Genomic DNA, 22,917 nt, shown 5'->3' on the forward strand with positions numbered 1-22,917 from the left:
TGAGTCATGTCAGAGGGTGGTGCTCAAGGTGCTTGCACGTAGTTTTAGGCGGTTGATTCAAAATCATTTTGTTTTTGTCAGTTCCCGCCTAACGTGTCACTTTCGGATTGAATGATTTGTAAAAGTGAGTTGTACCCCTCTTCCTCGCATTAGTTGCGATGTGTATATATAGGAAGAGGCGTTTCACTTTTCCGATTTACTTGCAAAAACTTCTCTCAAACTTTTCATCTCCTTCATCTTCTTCGTCTATTTTTTTCTGTATAGACCTCCAAACCGTATTCTTATTATCATGGCTGGTGGCAAGAAAGAAGGAACGAAGAGTAAGGATGACAAGAAAGATGATTCGAAGGGTGTTGTAGAGAACATCCACATCAAGTGGAAGATGGTTGACTTCCAGGACATCACCCATCTTTATGGGTTGGCACCGTAGTGGGAACCGGTGCTTCCATCTCCGAGGTCTATGGCCGAAAATCCTTCGGCCGGTAAGATCGCTTTATACGGTGAATTCTTCACCACTGGCAACTTCCGGTTGCCTATTACGAAGTTTCTTGGTGACTTCCTTGATGCTACTGGGATCCATATATCCCAGATGCATCCATTTGGGCTCATAAGACTTCGTCACTTTGAGTTTTGTTGTAGGGCTCTGGAAGTGGAGCCTTTTGTGCATCGCTTCCTTGCGATCTACAAGATCCAGGTCCGTGGGAGCTGGTTTAGTTTTGACATTCAAAAGAAGGCGATAAGAACCGAGCCCCCGCGGAGCGCTCACGAATGGAAGAATAAGTTCTTTTGGATTAACGCGGACGTGATTCCGAAGGTTATGACCTGCCGCTCGCTGGTCCAAAAGTTCTCCCATTCCCCAGTTGCCTACGTAGAGGGTCAGGAGTTGTATACCACTCTCATGCAGACTCCTACTCCCATGGGTCTCATTCCGGAATCCGCGCTAGTGCAGGTGGGGATGAGCTGTTTATGGCCATACCCTGAAGAGGTCCCATACTTTTCCAGGGATGATAGGGGTGAGCAACTGTTATTATTCCCTCTTCTGTGTTTTTTCACTGCTTTTGTTTCAGGGGGAAGCAAACTTTTTGAAGTCCTTATTCCTACCGTTGTTGGGAATATGTTTCGGCTCCCGCTGGAGCATCAGCAGCTGCCAATTCTTGAGCAGACGAAGGGGAATTTTCTGTTCCCTATCCGCGCGCGGATTGAGCCGGAGGTCAATGACTCTGCCGTGGTCCAAGGTGCGTATATCCTGAACCCTCGACCTCTTACAATTATGCAACCGGATGGGACGATCGTCCTTTCTTCTAGTGAAGAGTCTTCTAGTACTAGCGAGGGATCGCCGTCCGGTACTCCAGAAAGTTTTCATGTGGGAGTTCTGCGTGCTATTGCAGATCTGTCCGTCGTAACAAAAGGAAGGCAGATACCGCTGGTGTATCTGTCCATGGCAGAGATTCCGATGCCGATTCTCTCGCCGGTGGGGGGGGTAACAAAGGATGCCGAGGATCCCGCTGGAGGGGAGGCGTCCGAGACTGCCCGTTAACCTGCTGGTGGGGAGGCGTCTCAATCTGTTGGGGGGAGGGGGGGAGTCTGCTCCCAAGAAGTTGAAGTTGACTCGTCTTCGGGAACAAGTCCTGAAGGCTACCACCCGGGAGCCTGCAGGTATTTGATTTTTATAGTTTGCTTTCTGCTTTGTAAACACTAACTTTCTCTGTGGACTTTAGATCAGTGACAGTTGTTGCTCCTCGCCCGCCATCACCACCTCAGAACGTACTGCAGACTGAGGGTTCTGGGGATGCAAATGTGCAACCCCCGGTTACTGTGGTAAAAACGGAGGTTATTCCTCCAAAGGATACTACTGAAGATCCTTCTGTTTCTATGAGCGGGAAGGGAGAATCCTCCCAACCTTCATCTACAAATCTTCAAGGGGTTCTTCTACCTTCCGCTCCTCCTGGAACTTAAGCAGCGACACGCTTTTTTCTGACCCGCGTGCTTGCTTAGAGTTCTTCGAGCACTGCCTTCCTCCAGCTGAGCGTGACCGCATCCGCTCTCATACTCAGTGTCACACCCCAACCTAAGGCGGAAATGCCGGGGCATGATCCGATTGCTCACAGCTCGAAGACACTATCATAATATAAATGTGACAATATCTATTTAATTATTTTATAAATAATTTCAAATGTGCACACGATATTCAAATACAACAATACAATTCAAATAAATGTATACAATCATTTAAATTCAAGTTTGTCTTCAATATAACCCTAAGGTCTTTCTAAGTGTCCATAGTGATGATTTGTACATTTATGGATTGAAAGATTGATCTCTACGAATTTTTTTTTTATTATTATTATTATTATTATTATTTACCATTAAATTTTAAGAATCATTGTTTATCGTATAATTGAATTTACAGTTAATTAGTTTAAATAAATATGAATTGAGATATATAATAATATACATTTAAATATAAAATTAACATAAAATTTATATTTTAGAATCTTTAACAAAATTCGAGGGTAAAAATATAATTAACACTTTTAATACCTTAATATATTTATTATAGTTTGGTTTTTAAAAATAATACATACATACATACATACATATATATATACACACACATATTTTTATATGTTCATAATAAATATGAGCAAATTATTAAAAAAAGTTTAACAACGATAAGTCTCGAATATTAATGTCGGTTTTTTTTAATAAAATAATAATAATTTATTGTTAATAACAAGATATACATACATACATACACGAAACCGTTAACTTTTATGATGTCGGTTTAAATAAAATATTGTTTATTTAATATTAAATATTATTTATAATATATTATAAATAATTTAAACAAGTTAAAATAACCAAAATAAGAAAATACTCAAAAAACAGGGGCTGCTGGGACTCGAACCTGCGTGGGAAAGCCGACTCAAAGCATAGAACACACACACTCACCAGCCAACTGAGCTGGTGTGCCGGTTGGTTTAAAGTTGTAAACAGAAATTTATATATAGAATGTTAAATAAACCCAATTGACCAAGAAACCCTAGATTATCAATCGCGCAATCCGTTCAGTGTTGGTTCAATTAATGTTAGGGCTAATATAAAGCACAACCAGATGATCTCAACCGTATAATTCATTACCTGAGTAATTATCTAGACGCGGGTCAATTGGAACTCAACAAAGCCGGCGGACAAGGACGACGATGAGGTAACAGCAGACGAGATTAATCCAATTAACCAAAGGGCTTCCGTTTGCGCTGGTATGGGAGGTGTGCAGAAGAGATTAATTTAATTATAATCAACCCTAGGTTATATATTTGATTCTAGGTTAAGTCGGTTTAGTTCATAATCAATTCTTATCAAATTTGATTCTTGTTTCTTAGTTAAATACGACGGTTAGGCCGCAAATGGTAAGAGAAATCAAAAACACAATTAAATTCCAAGTTTAGAACGACGATTATGGCACAAGTTAACTAAACGGGTAACGGGTATGGGTAAACGGTTCTTAGATCACGGGTTAACGGGTTTAGGGACCAAGGATGATAAATTAAGTTTACAAATTTTGCAATTTAGTCCTTATAGATTCAAGGTGGGAACAATATGGGTTTTAAGTTTAATTTTGGGTTAAAAAATGTATATTTCCAAAGTTAAATATATATAAGTAAATAAAATAAACAAATATAAATTGTATTACTTGATACACGCGATCCTTTTCGGTGTTAGAATTTCCCAAGTCTAAAACAGGTCGGGTTATGAATATCAAATACGGGTTTGGAAAATCCGAGTTGTTACATAACGCACTTTATCTCATTATTATAGGTGATGAAATTAAAGCAGATTTGTTATAACTTTATCTCATTATCTGTTATAAAGCAGATTTTGATGAGGGGACAAGCAATGTAGCTATTATATAAAACACTACGAAATCAGATAAGTATATTTTTTTAATTAATTTATAGTCTATCAATTTGTTATAACATACTTTATCTTAATATCTATTATGGATGATAAACTTAAAGCCCCATTCTCTTTCATCAATTCAAGATTATGAAAACCTACTTTATATACGGTGTATATCAATATGATTGTGTTAGGTTTTTGTACGTAAATGGAATATGTATATTGAAATGTACATTTATGGATGAATAAATATTTATATATACATATATATATACATATATATTTATATATATATATATATATATTATAGTTATGCGTGCCCGTTATATATAATAAGCCCGTTGTATTTACTTTATAGAAAACAAAGCGATTCATGACCCGCTGTGTAAATAATTATAAACGTCGGTTTTGGACCCGTTGCATTAGGATGTAATTTGTAAACAACTAGTATCTTGACCCGCGCATTGCAGCGGGTTTGTGTGCATACAATGAACGTCTAAAGTGCCATTCTTGTATCAATTTGCAAGTCATAAATCGAGACTTGATTCAGTTGTGCTTCAATAATGACCCTCTCACTCATGTAGCGCCTACAAAGTTGAGGCATGCCATAAACTCAAGCTGCAAGATTTCACAATTGTATTAATATTTTTAGATATTGATTATAAACTTTTAAAAGTTAAATGTAATAGATCTGCGATTTTGAGTACTCCACCGGTTTTGGTTTTGGTGTTCATTGTTTTCCTCCATTTTGGCCTGCATTTAAATCATTCCATGCTTGAATCTACCTTTAATAATGGACCTTAATTACCTTATAATATGTTTCAAATTAAAATGTATATAATGTGATATATACTCTGGTGATATAACACTTGCCTGTAAATCAGCAAAAAGGTAGCTGAGGTCGATTTTCTTGTAGAAAGGAATCCATTTCTATATGAGCTGTATCTCTATCTGCGCTGGCTCATCACATTCCTTGATTTTCAAGACGGGTTTGGTAGACATCGGTGAGCACCTACATTTAGTTATGGTATTTAGCTTGTTCTTATTTATAAAATGTGTGTCCATTTTCAGAAGCCTCAAACATAACAAAGACCAAAAAAACAAACCTCAATGTCAAATGTTATTAGTTATTGAACAAACCATGAGGCAATTAAAGGTATCCAAAAAAAAAATAACCTCAACATTACATGAGCATAGAATTTAGAAACTAAACAATAACAATGACAGCTACATGAGTACAAAAGCATTCCATCAAAACACATACTTAACAGCAAAGTTTAAAAATATCCCATAAGCAATTCATGGAACACCTTATGAGCACATTTAGAACAATCAAAATACATGATTTCATGTATTAAACGAATAACTTATAAGCATGCTAAGAATAGTTAAAATACATGCATCTATTTACAAAGACTAAGCGCACCATACTGGGCCACTGGCGGCTCGCATAAATTGCAGCTCGATCATAATTTTACAAATGAAATAGATTCAAACAAAGAAAAAAGTTAATCAATCAAAACATAATTTCACAAATAAATTGAACAATAATCGATTATTACTAGAGAATGATGGCATCGCTGGCGTTAAAGGAAGGAGTGACGGCGGATGCTGCGGTAGATTTGTTGGAGCCTTACTATGCGTTGAGCATGTTCACCGCCTACGCCGGCGACCGATTTCCCCTTCGTTTCTAGCGGCACTCCGTCAACTAACACGCTAAACTATTGAATCTATGCATTTAGAAACAAAAATCAATTCAATTGACTGCTTTGGAGGCCTAATCAAAATCAACTAACAACTCATACGGTGCCGAATATGTAGAAGGAGCAGGGGCGGTGGTGGTCGATGATGAGTGTGGCATCAGGTGAGGCCGGAGCTCTCGATTCTTCTTTGGATGAAAGAGACTATAATGAAACACACGTGCTTAACCAAGTACAGAAAATGCAGCATCTTGTACAACCCACAAATTACAAAACCTAGTGTACCACGTAATATGCACGATGTACAACTTATTAGGCAACACACACACACACATATATATATATATATATATATAAACACCAGTTTTGTTCCCGTTGTAAAAGAGTATAATACACCGGTTGTAGCCTGTTATTAAAGTTATAACACCGGTTTTTCAACAACACTTCCATTGTATTTAGTTACTATACAACGGTTTTTTAGCGTTGCAATTTACAAATTATACATCGGATAGAGACCCGTTGTAAAATTTTAGCACCACCATGAAGTGTTAACTGCCGTTTAGATATAGCACACCGGTTCTTGAACAATTTTAAATATCAGATTTCATCTTTTTCAACGCAACAGATATAACGGTTTCCAAACCGTTTCAAAACCCTAAATAACCGTTTTAAAATGGCCTTTTTATGTACTAGCGTTAAGACTTTCATCATCATCAACATCGTACTCAGTATATCCCACCAATAGCAAAGTTATGGTAGGGTCTGAGGAGGGTAAGATGTAGGCAGCCTTACCTCTACCCCATGGGGATAGAGAGGCTGCTTCCGGTGAGACCCCCGGCTCGATAGTAGTTTTGCATCAAGCCTTGGACATAAGGCACATAGCACTCAATCATCGGGACACCGGCTGATCGGTGCATGTACCCTTATCTTTCAGCTATCAACGCCACTACATGATGCCTGATTAACCATCCGTCACTTTTAACGTTATTTTCACGAGATTAGTAAAATAACGTCAAAATTAGTGCAATTTCACTTTTGCCCACCCGAGGGTTCACACTAGCGTTAAGACTTTAATTTGGATATTCACGAATGCATTTAATTGGGATTCATTTATGTTTGTGAATCGTTTGGTTAGTACATTAAAAACAAACATAAACAAATATGGATACGCTTATTTTTCTTTAACACGTCAACAAAATAAGAAAATTCCTTCATTTAAGGTTTCATGTACTTTGGTTTCTTAAGGCCTATCTACAATTCAACATACTAAAACAAGAGTCATAATTCATGGGGCTTGTGGATGAGAGTGATCATGTATTGCTGGGTTGCGAGGGTGCATGATGACCCTTCAGTCCATACAATTGCCACGAGCACCTTTGTTTTGTAGCCTGATCCGTCACTATATACACACATATCCACCGATTGTCATTACACAATCCATTTCCTGCACCTACACATGCGAGACTCTGGCTGGGCGGTCAATTTATTTTTTTTCGATATATATGCATACCACAACTCTTGCTTGAAATTATTGCCTTGTTAATTTATAAAAAAGAACTATATTCTTAAATAGCAACCATCTTAATAACAAGCTAAGTTGTCCATGAGCTACTTGAGATCGGCTTACTATAGCACTACTAAAAAACTGGGATGTTTCCGATGGCAATATTCTTTTTGAAATACGTAGGAAACACCCATTAGCAACAATTTTTTACCATGAAAACTGATACCACACATTTCCGGGGGAGGATTCTACATAGAAGATGTGAAAAAACAATATAAATAATATACTATTTCTTTTTCATCTTTAAACAATTTAAATTGCAAAAAAATGGTTGGAAAACAATAATAATTCATCTATACTAACATTCTTAAAGACACATAAACAAATTTTATTAATTAATAGAACTTAGCCGTGTGTAAATCATGTGTAGAAATGTGTAAACCATTTAGCAAGTTTAAAAATTTATATTTCCTACACTTATGTTGATAAAATGATTAAAAATGTAAATGAAGACATATATACAGTTTAATCTAGTAGCTTTTTTTTATGTACATAACGTAGGCATACACCATTTATATGGTACAAGTAAAACTTTAAGAAAACAATGAATTATTAATAAAAAATTTAAACTATATATATAACATGCTTGTGTGTGTTGTATATAAGAGATGGGAATCTTAAAAATCAAACTTTGAGTTGGAATGGTGTTCCTGTTATTTTCTACGATGTGATGTGTATTTTTTGCTTTTCATTTGTTTTCCGAAGAATACATTGTATCATTGTTGCTAAACACAAAATCTGATTTTATTAGGCGCATCTATTGTGTTTGTGGGGTTTTAATAAGTTTCATGCAGAATTTTGAACTTTAATATTTTAATTCATTTCTTTATAGGAATAAATTTTCTTAAAAAAAATTTTTCTCTTATTATTTTATACAACTTTGCTGAAGAGGTTGGATTGATAACCCATAAAAGTTTGATACCAAACCCCATCGTCAAACCAAAACAATCCTATCCAGAAGAAAGGTTTGATACCAAAACCACATATGAAATGATTCATACGTACGCACCCATAAATACGTATGAATAAGCTGTTAAAGTGTTTTAAGATTTAAAAAAATCGTAAATAAAAAGTGATGAAATTGCTAATATTTACGTCGAAAATATGGATCTAAAAATATGATTATAACCAATGTTTGCTATTTTAGAAAGAAGGTAAAGAAATGTTGAAGTAATTTTTTGATCATTCTTAATTTTTTTTAGAACAGCGACTTTCTTGTATTTAGGCTACTGCATTCTTCAAATTTTGAGAGCCCCGATACCTACTCTGGCCGGTCTATGTTGTCTTATCCGGGCCCACGCTGGCTTCAGAGTTTAGCTTGTGCGTTCCCTCGGGAAACCATACCGGCGACTGCCTCTTGAAAGTCGTTGTGCCACCATAAGAGCAGAACTCTCTGCCGTAACACACGGTGGGATGAAAACTCGAGTGAGTAGGATTCGAACTGACAACCTTTGCATAAGGCCTAGCTCAAATCCTTCATTGTCATTATCCACTCAAATATGACACAAGTGGAATTCTTAAATATGCTTTGGTTATTGCCTTTATTAATATTTTTGTTACCAAAAAGGTTATTATTAAAATTTTCTATAGCTTATTATTGTTTAATGGTAATCTTTGGTAAATTAAACTAGAATTTGAATTTGCTATTAGATTGGGTTTTGCGATTCAAAAAGGGGTAGCGGCGCAGCTTGTTGCCCGCTTGCCTTCTGTTTCGATGTAATCCAATAAACAATTTATAATAAAAAAAAATCATATAGTTTCATTGATATATATTTTACTACATTTATTATAAACATCTACATGTAATAGAAACAAAATATATAATCATTTATTACAATTTATGTTACAACTTATACCTCATACGCATTGGCCTTAGATTTCCATATTATGTTGCAGCACATGATTGAGACCAAGAAAGAGTTCACCAAATTCAACGCAGTAGGGTGTAAATTTATAAGACTATGTCACAACCCTTTCTACAGAGGTGCATAAATCGGGTATTGGTAATACCCGGGTTCGGGTATGACCAGGTATTGGAAAATCGGGTATTGGTAATACCCGGGTCGGGTTCAGGTGGGGGTATTGTCTCTTAAAACCATACCCTATGCATCAGGTTCGGGCCGGGTATGGAATCGGGTATTCTAAAACCAGGTATTTGAATACCCTATTTTCGGGTATTGAAAAAACCCTATTTTTGGGTTTTTTGGGGTTTTTTTCGGGTTTATTTTGGATATAGATTGGATTTTTTTAAGGGGTTGCAATTTTTAGGGGTATTTTCGGGTGATTTCGGGTATAGATCGGGTATTGGAAAAACCCGGTTTCAGGTATTGGTAAAACCAGGTTCCGGGTATGTAACCGGTTTCGGGTTTCGGGTATTACCGGGTATAAATCGGGCCCGGTTTCGGGTACGGGTTTTGGTACTAAAATGCATGTCCTATCCATACCCTACGGATAGGGTCGGGTACGGGTATTAAAAACCCGGGTATAAAAAAAAACCGGTTTCGGGTATTTTTTTCGGGTCCGATTCCGGGTTCGGGTTTTTTGTGCACCTCTACCTTTCTATGGAGCATTGCGCGACACATGTCACTTATGTTAAGGACTTATGATGAAAAGATTGTGTAAAGCCCTATAACTCCCCCCCCCCCCCCCCACCCCCACCCAAATTGAGTGCTTTACCTCGAGCCATCCCCCCACCCCCACCCAAATTGAGTGCTTTACCTCGAGCCATCGACATCATACGCTCTACTTAAATAGATTTCAAGGAAAACCAACTATATCCACCCCTTCTTAAATCATTAAACAATTATTATTTCTATATTTTTTTCTTTTTAATAAAAATAAAAAATTAATGCTTTAAAAAAATAATGATATTTCTCCACCAATCATATTTGTTGTTTTTTAAAACCACAACTAAGGAGGCGCTATCACCATTGCACGGGGACCCTAAATTAGTCCATAAAGCCCCAAGCCTCCCCCCTCCCGGAAAAGGAGGGGAGGGTGTTGAGGGCACCATAAACCCATGCGTCACATTACGCATTGTTTATTGTTGGTGTAGTCGGTTTTCCTTAGTTTTTAGTTGGATTTTAAACATATTCAAATAAAGAGATCAACTTTACAAGGTAACCTATTTATGTTTTATATTACTTAAACTTATTAACTATTTTAAATCAAAACGTAAAAGCTAAATGAGAAATAAGAATTCGATTTTATATCTTAAACTTAATTATTTTATACGTATTTGCATTTTTGGTTGTAAATTTATAACTCCAAATTATTAATTTGGAAAACAAAATTTTCAATTATATAGTTGTCTTATTTCAGTATCTCATGTTTAGATAACATAATTTTTAAAATAATATCTTATTTAAACTCACATTGAAAGTGGAGTAATGTGTAGCAACATACAATAATTAACTAACTCACTAGACAGAAGGCAAACGAGTAATAAGATGCGTTTTCATTTTGAATTTCAAAACTTAATCTTTATAAACTATATTAATAGATTTTAGAATAATAACATTACCATGCATAACCCGTTAAACTTAACTAAGTAGCTCCACAGCTTCAGATGCAACAAAACCAAAAATACCAAAAACAAAATATATAAACAAACTTTCTCATATTTATTTATTTACCTTTAAAAAGCCAACACCTTCCCCAATCAATCCATCAAAAAAACTTAAAAAAAATAATAATATAAGAGTCCCTTCCACAATTAAACTTGCAGACCTCAAACACCCCTCCCTGAGCCCTTCTGTTTTGCACAACTCTCTCTCTTTTTCTCTAAACGTATACATACTTTGACTAGTCAACTTCTCCATCATTCAATCTTCAGTATCCTTCTACACATTTCATCCTTCACAACCCCCACCTCCCAATTCTTTCATGGCCTCTCAATTCCCATAAATTTCATCACTTTAATCACTTTCTTGCAAACCCAAAATGCCACCAACCTCTGTAGTAGTCACCCTTGACAAATCAACCAACTTTTCTTTAGTGCAAGTTGATGATTCAGAAACATCCATCTTTCTTGAAAAACAAAGAACAGCAAGCACCAAACAATATTCATGGCTTCTGTTACTCAAAGCTCAAAGAATCCTATCCTTATTTCCATGGGTAACAATGGGTGTTTCAAAAACATATCTTTCTGTCAAAAAGCGCATTGCTTTATCAGATTCAACCACAGATGAAGTCAAATATAAAGAAAATATTATGTACAAATTTGTAAAAGCATTTCTTGCCATTTCTGTTATTATTTTGGGTGTTGAGTTATTTGCTTATTTTCAAAACTGGGACTTGAATTTTATTCCTAATGAGGCTATGGGACTTGTGCACTTGTGTTACATGAGTTGGATTGGATTCAGAGGTGAATATATTGCTCCATTCATCACTATGTTGTCCCAGTTTTGTGTCTTGCTGTTCTTGATCCAGTCTGTTGATAGATTCATACTTGGGATTGGGTTTTTTTGGATCAAGTTCAAGAAAATAAAGCCGGTGATTGATGCTAATGATGATGGGTTTTGTGATGCTGAAAAGGCTTCAACTTTCCCCATGGTTCTTGTTCAGATTCCCATGTGCAATGAAAGAGAGGTACGATTCGTCTAGGCTCGAACTCGGCTTGTGAATAGTTTTTCAAGTTCGAGCTCGATAATGGCTCAGGCCCGATTCGTTATTTTATAATAATTTTACTTATATTTATAGTTATTTATTTGCATATATTTTAATTATAACTTTTATAACATTTTATATATTTTTTTTCTTATTTTTATCATAACGTTATATATAATAATAATTACTTAAATATATATTTAATATATTAAATAAAAGTTATATAAATAATAGGCTCGTGAGCCGGCTTGAGCTCGACAAGTGAAGCTCGGGCTCGGGCTAAATGGCTCATCTGTTAAACAAACTTATTGTTAGGCTCGAGCTTTTAGCGACCCGATCTTGAGAATGTTTTTTTTATGAATCTTTTTGTTGATTATTTATGTGGGTTTTGTGTAATTAGGTGTATCAACAATCAATTGCAGCTGTGTGCCAATTGAATTGGCCAAAAGATAGGATCTTGATTCAAGTTTTGGATGATTCAAGTGATGAGGTTATACAGATTTTGATCAGAAATGAAGTGAATTTATGGAAGGAAAAAGGGGTGAATATAATCTACAGACATAGATTTGTTAGAACAGGATATAAAGCAGGCAATCTGCATTCAGCAATGAGTTGTGATTATGTGAAAAACTATGAATTTGTTGCTATTTTGGATGCTGATTTTCAGCCAAATCCTGATTTCCTGTTGCTGACAGTTCCTCACTTCAAGGTAACAAACCTAATAATTGATCATGGGTACTGCACACTTGCTATTTTTGGCAACTTTTTTTCATCTTTATGTTTCTTTAATTTATTTGTTTATTTTATGTGATTAAGCAAAGTCAGACCTTTTGCGAGTTTAGTTGAATGAAATTGTCCGAGTAAACAGCCTCTTTATAGCATTGCGCACTAAGGGTGTGAGCGAAACCAAAATAACGGAACAGAAACTGGAGTAACCAACATAACTGAACCGAAATAACTGAACCCTATAAAAATCGACTGTTTGGTTTGATGTTTTTTGAAAAGTCGATTTTGTGGTTCGGTTTCGGTTTTGCTGTAACCGAAAACTGAAAGCACTGAACTGCAAATTTTTGACCCAAATTTATTATCTTGGCCTATTTTTTGCTGTAACCGAAAATTGATATGTGTAATAATCAATTAATTATTATTTAATAAGAAAATTTTTGACCCAAATTTATTATCTTGGCCCATTTTTTTTGGTTTTTAGAAATCCAAAAACTGATTTTAGGACTATTTTCAAAATCCGAAAAATTGAATTTTCAGTTTTTGTCCAGTATCAGTGTTTCTATATAACCAAAAACCGAAAAACCAAAAAAACCAATTTTAAGTAATTTATAAGAGATTAATAGGTGTAGCCAAAACATTTTAGGTCCAAATGTGTAATAATCAGTTAACTATTGATTAATAAAAAAAATTAGGCCCGAATTTACTGTTTTGGGCCATTTTTCTACAGCTTTTCAAAAAAACAAAACAAATTAGGCCCGAATGATTTTCAAAAATGAAAAACCGAATTTTTAGTTTTGGTTCGGTTTGAGCCCAAATTCGACCCATGCACACCCCCACAGCTATATTGTTAGATATTAAAGATCTTTAATTTTAAAAAAGTGTAACATTCGCGTGATTTCAGGGGAAACCTGACTTGGGTCTTGTTCAAGCTCGATGGTCATTTGTGAACAAAGATGAAAACTTACTGACACGATTACAAAACATAAACTTGTGCTTCCATTTTGAAGTCGAGCAACAAGTGAACGGTCACTTTCTCAATTTCTTTGGGTTCAATGGCACGGCTGGTGTTTGGAGGATCAAAGCTTTGGAAGAATCGGGTGGTTGGCTTGAAAGAACAACAGTGGAAGATATGGATATTGCGGTTAGAGCACATTTGAACGGTTGGAATTTCATTTACCTCAATGATGTTAGAGTTCTTTGTGAATTACCTGAGTCGTATGAAGCTTATAAGAAACAACAACATCGGTGGCATTCGGGCCCTATGCAACTATTTCGTCTCTGCCTTCCTGCTATCCTTTCTTCCAAGGTCCGTTTAGAGGTGTTAAATGGGTTGTGTTCATTGGTAGGCGGGTTGAACCTGACCGGTATCAAAAATCGTGTTAGACACATGAACCTAAATGCGACATGGGTTTTGACGGGTTGACATAAACACGACCCGTTAAGCTCACAATATTATTTTCTTTTATTATTATTACTTTACTACTACTACTATTATTATTATTATTATTTTTGCATATTAATACTCTAATATAATAAATTTACAACAAAAGTACCAATGTATATATAAAAGTTACATTAACTCTAAAACTCGATACTCATTTCTTCTTTATATTTTTAATTCTTGCGTGAAATATCCAAATTACTTTAAGTTATGACTTAAAACACATCTAAAAAAATAAGTTAAAATTAGAGAAGTCAACCCGAACACGACCCTTTTTAGCTAAGCATGTTCAACCAAAAACTGACCCGATCTCCTTTAGACTAATTCCAAATTCACGAATTTTGTGCTAGCTTTGTACCCAAAATTTGAAAAGTACATCATGTCAGACTTTTGACCGGTTTTCTTTTCTTTTTGCAGATATCAAAATGGAAAAAAGCAAACTTGATCTTGTTATTCTTCCTTTTACGAAAAATGATCCTACCCTTTTACTCGTTCACTCTCTTCTGCGTGATCTTACCCTTGACAATGTTCATACCCGAAGCCGAATTACCGATTTGGGTAATCTGTTACGTACCCGTTACCATGTCAATATTAAACATCCTCCCATCACCCAAATCATTTCCATTCTTGATGCCATACTTATTATTCGAAAACACAATGTCGGTAACCAAATTCAATGCAATGATATCGGGCCTGTTTCAGCTCGGAAGTGCATACGAATGGGTTGTCACCAAGAAAACCGGGAGGTCATCCGAGTCGGATTTGTTGGCGTTTTGTGAACGCGAATCAAAAGGTTTGAATGATGAGAGGATTCAGAGACGGTTATCGGATTCAGGGCTTGAAATGATGGGGAAGTTTAAGGAACAAGAGACACAAGTTGCTGTTGAAAAGAAGAAGAATAGGATTTATAGAAAGGAAGTGGTTCTTGCATTGTTGTTGCTAACTGCTGCTGCGAGAAGTCTTTTATCGGCTCATGGGATTCATTTTTATTTTTTGTTGTTTCAAGGTTTGTCGTTTCTTGTGGTCGGGTTGGATTTGATTGGTGAGCAAGTTAACTGAAATGTTAAAGTTTCGGTTTTTACAATCGTTAGATCACGAAAATGGTTAGTTTGAGTTGGATGGTTAGTATGGTAGACCGTATTTCGTTCGCATATTATGCTTAGGTGGAAGGAGAGAAGAGGTATAGACATAAAAGACTCGAGAGTGCCAAATATTATTAGTCGCGGATGGGTGTTTTGAGACGGGAAGAGAGCGGAGAGAGAACATAATTATCATAATAATTAAGTATATTAATATAGATGTGTAAATTTAGTTTTAAGTGAATATTGTTTGTGTTTTATCTTTTTGTCATAGTAGACAGTTATATGTGGTACATCTGGACTCTGCAAGCAGTTAAGGAGATCTATAAGGTTTTTAATACAAGTGCAATTTGATCAACATGTTGACACTTCTTAAACCGAATAGAATGTCACATCATTTCTTTCTAAATCTAAATAAAACTAATACAGTAATTTCTTACAATTTGGATTGTAAATCTTAATAGTTTTAAATAATTAGATTTTAAAGAAGATGCTTATATTGATCACTCGTTTATCCTACCTATAAAATTTAATTAGGCCCTTAAGTCACTTGTTGACAGTTATCGACTCCAAATAGTTTGTTCGGAGCTTGGTTTTTTATTCCATCATAGCTTTCAAAAAAAAAAAAAATTGTTGGCAGTTTTCAATCTGTTAAACTTTATATTTACGATGCAGAAAAAGTTGGTTAACTGTCCATTTAATTATAATGCAACCCGAATGGCTTTTTATTAAGCGAATCAAATATGTCAAGTAGAATATGACATTTTATTAAACGTGTTAGACTATCTGATCTAAAACCTAATATTTCTTATATGTTTATGAAATGTTCCACTCTGAATTTATTGTCCATGTGAAAGAAGAAACCATTTATTAAAAGTTTTATTTTACTTAATGATTGTAAGAAACTTAATTATCTCAATAAATGTGAAAGTTACTTGACTTCTAATAATTTTTTAGTTAGTTAATTATTAATCTGAAGTTTATGTGGCGTGTAGTGGCTGCTTAGTTTTAAAATAAATGTTAATTGAAAAAGATATAGTTCTAAAGAAAACAACTTGAGAATGAAAATAAAGTATTACATGTGACACACACCTAAACCAAGAAAATTCTAGTAAGCTCAAACTAAAAAGTTTGTTGCAACAAAATCACAGTTAGCAAAAAGACATATGGTCAATGTGACAATGTGCTGGCTCAACCGTGTGAAGACTATTTAGCGCAGGCAACTTTAACAATGGGAAACTCAACAATAGTTGATCGATGGACGATGCATGTTCCAACTGCGAATTTATCAAGCCATGTCTAGTAAAAAAAAAGTTTCATATAAATTTGTTTGTACAGATTGTCAAGTATGCAAGTATCTGTTATGTTCAGGAGATGCATGCAAGCATAATACAAACAGATGGTGTCAAGAAAACCCTGAGAAGTGAGAACCCACAAGTAAATAAGTTAATTTTAGATTTTGTTTCAGTTTAACACGACTTATGTTTAACTCTTAGAAATGATATGAACTTAGAAAGTACATAAAATCAGGTGGAGATCTATAAAATATAAATCCACCTTATGTATCTGTGGCCGGTCTTCTACCAAAAGTGGTTCTTCGCTGTTGTTTTTCCAAAACCGATGGAGATCACCATGTACAAATCATTTTGCTAACATGGTAGAGACCACCAACATTTCATTTTTTTCCCTTCTTCCTAGTAAAGGATCACCAATAATGTCTCATTGTTCAAGGAAGAAATAACGTAGTGTTCTTCTCATGCGTAATCATCTCTTACAAACACACACAAGAATATGTTTATAATGGATATTTTTATATTTAACTTATATTTACATATTACTCAACCGGCTTGACCTGTGTATTATACCATCTCCATTCAGTATATAAGCAATAAGTGTATACTTAATATATTTTCACCATCTAACTTCTAGGAGGTCAAGCTCCATTGCTGAATATGATAGCATCAAAGACTCTATGCATTCAAACCTAGTACATTACGAGTTTGGACGTGCTTATGCTGCAGTGTTTGGGCGTAGTTATGTTGTTTGAAGTTATAATAATTTACACTATTAGTCTATTACAATTTACAACCGAAGATACAACAAAAAACATGTGTCATTATCATTAAAACCATCATGTACATAATTAAGGATTCTGAGTTCTTTCGCCCATAAACATGAACACCTGGTCTGTCAAAAAAGTATCCAAAACTTTTATCGCCGTTGCCGGGGATCGAACCCGGGTCACCCGCGTGACAGGCGGGAATACTTACCACTATACTACAACGACATTTTGTTTTAGCACTGATGCTTTTTTTTACTGTTTAGGCCGGGATAAATGGTGGTCTAGGGTGGTGGACATTTACTTCTGATGGTAGTTTAATAACAAATGAATACCTTGAAGAAAAACTTTAAAAAATCAAGAACATTTAGCTAAAAGTTAGTTAATAATGATACTAAACAAATAAATTGATATGTAAGTATTACTATATTAGTTAGTGTTAAAACGTCAATTATAGAAAAAAAAGATCAGGCAAAGGCTTTAAGTTAATAAACAATTTGGTATATAAATGACAGATTTTGATAGTTAATGACTAAATTAGAAGAATGTGTAAATGATAAATAAACATGTTATGTATAATTTCACATTTACCCAAACACCAATAATAAACATGTTATGTATAATTTCACATCAGGATTCTCAACCCATCACTTATAATTTTGTGAGGGGAATTTGTAAATTATAGAGTGGGGTTGTAAGTGTAAATTATAGGGTGGAGAGAGAAAATGTAGTGGATTTTTATAAATTTGGGGGAAATGTAGTGATTTTTTGTAAATTATAGGAAGGAGAGAGAAAACTGAAATGATAAAAGTATAAAAAAAATATTATTTAATTAAACTGTAGAGAGAGATGTGATGTTATATAGTGTAATTATAGAGATAGAGATGGGGGACGGGCTGGGAATGCTCTAACACCCAAACACTCTTCTTTAATTTGTACAGCCTCTTATCATGGCTGTCAGGGATGGGAAGACAAGAAAGTCGACCGACTTATGATCATCCCGGAGGCTTGAACATTTTATTTTTTTATGTATATATATTAAAAAATTGTATTAGGTCCACTCAAAAGTTTTGTTTAAACAATACCCAATTTTTACTAATTCTCGGCCTGAATTTATACTCATCTTCGGCCCAAATTTTTTTAGCAATCCTTGTAGACAGCCCAGCCTCTTAATTTCATCTTCTTTAATCTTTCAAATTGAAGTGATATACGAAAATCACCTGAGAGAATATGATATTTTGTTTCTAGATTTTCCGAAGTTTAGATACAAGATTGGGACTAAGTGTTCTATGTTACGAAATATTTTAAAAATCAAAATTGACACGGTTGGTCTACAATTGATCACTGGTGGTTGGAAGGCCTCAATAGAAGATCAAATACAGCGTAAAAGGATTAAATACGAGATAAAAGACCATGATTACAAAATACTGGGGACTGATGTATCAGTTATTGTAAGAATTCGGGACTGATTATTATGCAATGCATATTAGTGATTGATGATCATTTCTCTCTATTTTAACACTTTACTTAAGACTAAATTTTAGTCACAAATATGCCTGGGAAGTATACGGCTTTGAAGCAAACTTAATAAGTTTACTGACCTGACCCTCTTCTCCTTTACAGCCGCCCACCTATCATTTTTCTACTCGAACAGGATTTTGTAAGAGAATTTTGGGTATGGCTAAACCCATTGCGACTACCTACTAATTAAACGGTAGCCTATTCTAGCGCCTGCAGGTATGTCATGGGTTTCTTTTACTTTTCTTGGTCAACTGCTATGAGACTCTATAAAGATTGCATTCGTAAGTTAATTTTAGCATAATAAGCTGCTGGGAATTAATATAATAATTATATTGTAATTGGGCTTTTAGTTTTAAATCCCAACGGGCATGCCAGGTGCTCGATGAAATGCCCAAGAGAGATGTTCTCATTGTTGATGCATGTTTGGCTTGCATATCCGTACACCTTATAACTTTTGTGTCTGTGGGTCTCATTTTGGTTTATTTACTTATTCACTTAAGGCATAGGGATGATAGATAACTTGGGCTCTGTTCATCATCTGAAATTGTGCATATTCAAATCATTTGTCAAGTCTTGTTGGTTAAAGAAAGCTGAAGTGGTGCATATCCGTAATCGTCTTTATTGTCTGTTTAAGATACGATTAAACCTGCTAATCAAAAAAGTACAATGTGATTTTTTTTTAAATAATTGGAACTAGTAGGCTAAGCTCCATCAATTCTCCTTATTGGTATATGAAACTTAAAACTGTGTTACAAACATGAGATATAAAGTAGTTAAACGAGTCGTATTTGTGTTTGATACTTGTGTTAAGTGTGCCGTATCTAACCTGTTAAACATGATAAGTTGTGTTTTACCAGCCCTACATAAACATTTTGTTTTAATGCAAAGCTAAGTTTGTGTTTTCTAATCTTGCAGTTAAATCTACACAAAATGGTGCTACTATCATGCTCAACAACACTTTCTTCAACACGGTTCACGCATTGTTCTTCTTTTGTTGCTTCATCACCATGTAACTGCAGCAACGCCAGTTTTGTTCAAATAACAAGTCATTCTATCTTAAGACAAAAGGCTTGCAAGTTTTCGGCATTCGGTGCCAACTCACAAACAAAAGTTTGTGCAATTGACCCATACCGAAGTTCTTCGTCTAGCAGCCTGCAAGATTGGGAAGATCCTGATGGTGGTAGTGATAGTGATAGTGAAACTGAGGAGGATGCGGAGGATGGATTAGAAAACAATCTGGATTTTGAAAGTGATTGGGAGGAAGAAACCGAGGCTTCAAAGATTTCAAATAATATGGAAAAGGTGTCCACCAGCCAGATCGAAGAAGACCTAATCAAAGGTTTTCCTTCTTTTACATTTGGTCATGAAAACTTGCTAGAAACTTGAATCTTTTAGAACTTTTAAAGGATAACATCATAGGTGGCGCATAGCGGAAGCAAAATAAGAAAAAGATAAATTCTTAATAAACTTTAGATGAAAAGCCGAATGCATAAACCATATTACAAAAGGCGCCATTTTATATGGATTTTTTGAATTTGCCAGGCTTACAGATCAACTGTAAAACTTGAAATTAAAACCATAAATACACACGTAATCTATGCTAATTAATGATTTACGTGTTTTAGGTTAAAAAGTAAAGTACTAAAGATTTAAAAAATTAGGGAAAATATTGATTGATGAAATCAGGGTTTTAAATTAAGGAATTCGGGTCTGATAGTTGGGCCAAAAGCACCTATGGTTATTTGCCACATGTTCCGGCTCATTTAGACATTTCCATCCGTTGGTTATGGGCCCCATAACTCCATCATACCTAGATCATGCGCGTTTGAAGTTTGGACCTTTCCTGCCATGTTTCCCCTTGTCCAACTGGTTCTAATAAGAGTATGTCAACTTCAAACGCGAATTACAAAAACCACTCAACTTTCTATTACAATGAAGTCACTCATACTTAATTTCTAACTACAAAAAGCATTCAAGTTTCATTATTGTTCTGTTGCTGTGAAATTTTCATAATTGTTTAAACAAAATAACTTGAAAAATCCTGAATGGAAGAGTTATGAAACTTTGTTATTATATATTGACATTTTTTTCTTCACTATTATCTCCTACTCCTATTTCAGGTTAAACTTAACACTAGATAATGACCAAGTTTCATATACGTTTCATTTTGGTCACTTAATTAGAATTTTTTTGACGTGTATAAAAATTTTCACAACAATGGAACAATATTGAAACTTGAGTGGCTTTGTAGTTAAGAAAAAAGTGTGAGTGACTTTAGTGGAACGCTGAAGAAACTTGATTACTGCTATGTTGGTTATAGTCTAATGATATTTGACAAATTTAACATATCTTGATTGAAACATTTATATTATAATTGCAGAGGTTGAACAGCTTTTAGCACCCGAAGAAAGAGCAATCTTGCAACAGAATGAAGCACCTAATATTCACAAAATATCAACTGTATGTTTCAACAATCTGAACAAACCGTTGTTTAACATCATTGCATGCATATATGCTCTCACTCATGAAAGATTGTTAGAATTCAGTTTCTATTTAACTGTTATTTAAGCTTCAAATTTGATTTTCTACTATAACTATTTTTTATAACTCAGGGAAAGTGGAACCCTTTGCATACATTGGCCTTAGCAGGACAGATAAAGTTCATGGACAACCTTCTAGCAAATGGATATGATATTGATGCTGTTGATAAAGTAAGTTACCAACCAGCAATGTTGTAAAAGTCGTTAGGCGGTCCTAGGCGGTCGACTGGGGAGTTGCGAGTACTCGGGAGTAGTCGGGAATTACTCGGAAAATACCTAAGCAGTACTCGGCCGAGGCGGGGAGTACTCGATCTAGGCGGGGAGTAATTGGGGAGTACTCGGCCGCCTACTCGGGAGTTTTACAACATTGCCAACAGTGAACGACCCCCCAGGCTTCCCTTTTTATAACTGAAGCAGTGACTTTTGTTAAACAGGCTGGGCAAACCGCTCTCCACAAAGCCGTGTTAGGTAAAAAGGAAGCTGTCATTAGTCATCTGTTAAGAAAAGGCGCAAAACCTCATCTTCAAGATCTGGTGGGACCCGTCTCCGTCAATATTCGCATCATTATTCTTTTTTTGTGTTTAATAATTACTGAATATCATCAATAACAGGATGGTGCTACTCCACTTCATTATGCAGTTCAAGTGAGTGCGATGCAAACTGTGAAGTTACTGATTAAATCCAAAGTTGACGTGAACGTTGCTGATAACGTAACTACTAACTCGGTTCTAGTCAAACTTTGACTTTATTTTGGTAGTTTGTTTTTTTAAATACATGTACAACACCCGACAGGAAGGATGGACTCCCTTGCATGTAGCTATGCAAAGTAGAAACCGAGACATTGCTAAAGTTCTGCTCGTGAATGGAGCTGACAAGACAAGAAGAAACAAAGTTAGCAAACTCTATCCCACTGTGCTATTATTGTTATTCTTATTTATTTATTTATTTATTATTATTAATGTTATTATTTCCGTGAATTAAGTAATTGTTTTTATTTTTATGTGTTTCAGGATGGGAAAACACCACTTGACCTTGCCTTATGTTATGGGAAAGAATTTAAAGCTTATGATCTTGCCAAACTACTGAAGCTTGTACCAGCAAACAACTATTTCTGATGACGGTTACTACCTTAAGTTCGCTCATCAGCAGAACCCATGCGACGTGTCTTCAGACGTTTGTTGATATACTTGGGTAAACTCTTGTGTCATTATGGTTCATGGGGTTTGATAATAGATTGATGGTGACTCATTTAACGAATCCTGTGTTTGATATCATCTTGAACCATTTGAAAAGGTTGTATCTGTAAGGCTAAGGGGTATACACCCCTCAATTGAGTGCTATGTCTTCTTCTGTGCCTAACATGTATAATTCTATTCTTCTTTACTAGACGCTTCATACTAGCTCAATATTTCTTCTTCGTATCTAAGACAATCCACTATCACAATCAACCAACTCAACAATTTAATAAAAAACTAATTTATCTTTCTTTCACATGCGTTAGCTCAACCCAATTCAAAATTTTCATTCACATTCACTACCCAACTCAATTTTTTTTATTAAATATGTATGCTTCATTTTTTAACAAAAATTATATCAAAATGTTTAATTTTTTTATAAATACAACTGCGTTTTTACATTTCTTTTAAAAGAAGTTAAATGTTGTAAGTTTCATAAAAAAACAAGTTAAATATAAAAGTTTGGTTGCAACCTTAGGTTGCTAAAAGAACCTAGGTTGCACCCGGTTAAGGCATAAAAGAAAAAAAAAACTGACTCGTTTGG

The 22,917-nt window shown here is 35.1% G+C and overlaps 2 protein-coding genes and 1 non-coding gene across 3 annotated transcripts; 2 read left to right on the top strand and 1 right to left on the bottom strand.

Moving 5' to 3' along the window:
* The first annotated feature begins 11,106 nt into the window (after nt 1–11,106).
* Nucleotides 11,107–15,278, top strand: LOC143623484 (xyloglucan glycosyltransferase 4-like). Its single transcript, XM_077094382.1, has 5 exons — nt 11,107–11,754; nt 12,173–12,481; nt 13,400–13,804; nt 14,357–15,069; nt 15,126–15,278. Exons 1-4 carry the CDS (start codon nt 11,107–11,109, stop codon nt 14,996–14,998), a joined length of 2,004 nt encoding a protein of 667 aa, XP_076950497.1. The 3' UTR covers nt 14,999–15,069; nt 15,126–15,278.
* Nucleotides 15,279–17,233: 1,955 nt separating this feature from the next.
* On the bottom strand, nt 17,234–17,305 carry TRNAD-GUC (transfer RNA aspartic acid (anticodon GUC)). The gene has a single exon. It is a non-coding gene; the product is annotated as a tRNA-Asp (tRNA).
* A 2,223-nt stretch (nt 17,306–19,528) lies between these two features.
* On the top strand, nt 19,529–22,284 carry LOC143623485 (ankyrin repeat domain-containing protein EMB506, chloroplastic-like). The gene is made up of 7 exons (XM_077094384.1): nt 19,529–19,937; nt 20,979–21,058; nt 21,211–21,309; nt 21,573–21,671; nt 21,750–21,848; nt 21,931–22,029; nt 22,149–22,284. Exons 1-7 carry the CDS (start codon nt 19,529–19,531, stop codon nt 22,251–22,253), a joined length of 990 nt encoding a protein of 329 aa, XP_076950499.1. The 3' UTR covers nt 22,254–22,284.
* The last annotated feature ends 633 nt before the right edge of the window (nt 22,285–22,917 follow it).

This window comes from Bidens hawaiensis, unplaced genomic scaffold, assembly GCF_021521415.1.
Source record: "Bidens hawaiensis isolate Kalapana, Puna unplaced genomic scaffold, B.hawaiensis_p1.1 tig00003488_1, whole genome shotgun sequence".
Classification (NCBI taxonomy): Eukaryota; Viridiplantae; Streptophyta; class Magnoliopsida; order Asterales; family Asteraceae; genus Bidens; species Bidens hawaiensis.

Bases quoted from the DNA above. Each gene is read 5' to 3' on its own strand.
- LOC143623485 (XM_077094384.1), top strand. From the start codon at position 19,529: ATGGTGCTACTATCATGCTCAACAACACTTTCTTCAACACGGTTCACG. The intron at 19,938-20,978 runs GTTTTCCTTCTT...TTATAATTGCAG, and splicing joins CGAAGAAGACCTAATCAAAG to AGGTTGAACAGCTTTTAGCA. The intron at 21,849-21,930 runs GTAACTACTAAC...AACACCCGACAG, and splicing joins ACGTGAACGTTGCTGATAAC to GAAGGATGGACTCCCTTGCA.
- LOC143623484 (XM_077094382.1), top strand. From the start codon at position 11,107: ATGCCACCAACCTCTGTAGTAGTCACCCTTGACAAATCAACCAACTTT. The intron at 11,755-12,172 runs GTACGATTCGTC...TTGTGTAATTAG, and splicing joins CCATGTGCAATGAAAGAGAG to GTGTATCAACAATCAATTGC. The intron at 13,805-14,356 runs GTCCGTTTAGAG...TTCTTTTTGCAG, and splicing joins CTGCTATCCTTTCTTCCAAG to ATATCAAAATGGAAAAAAGC.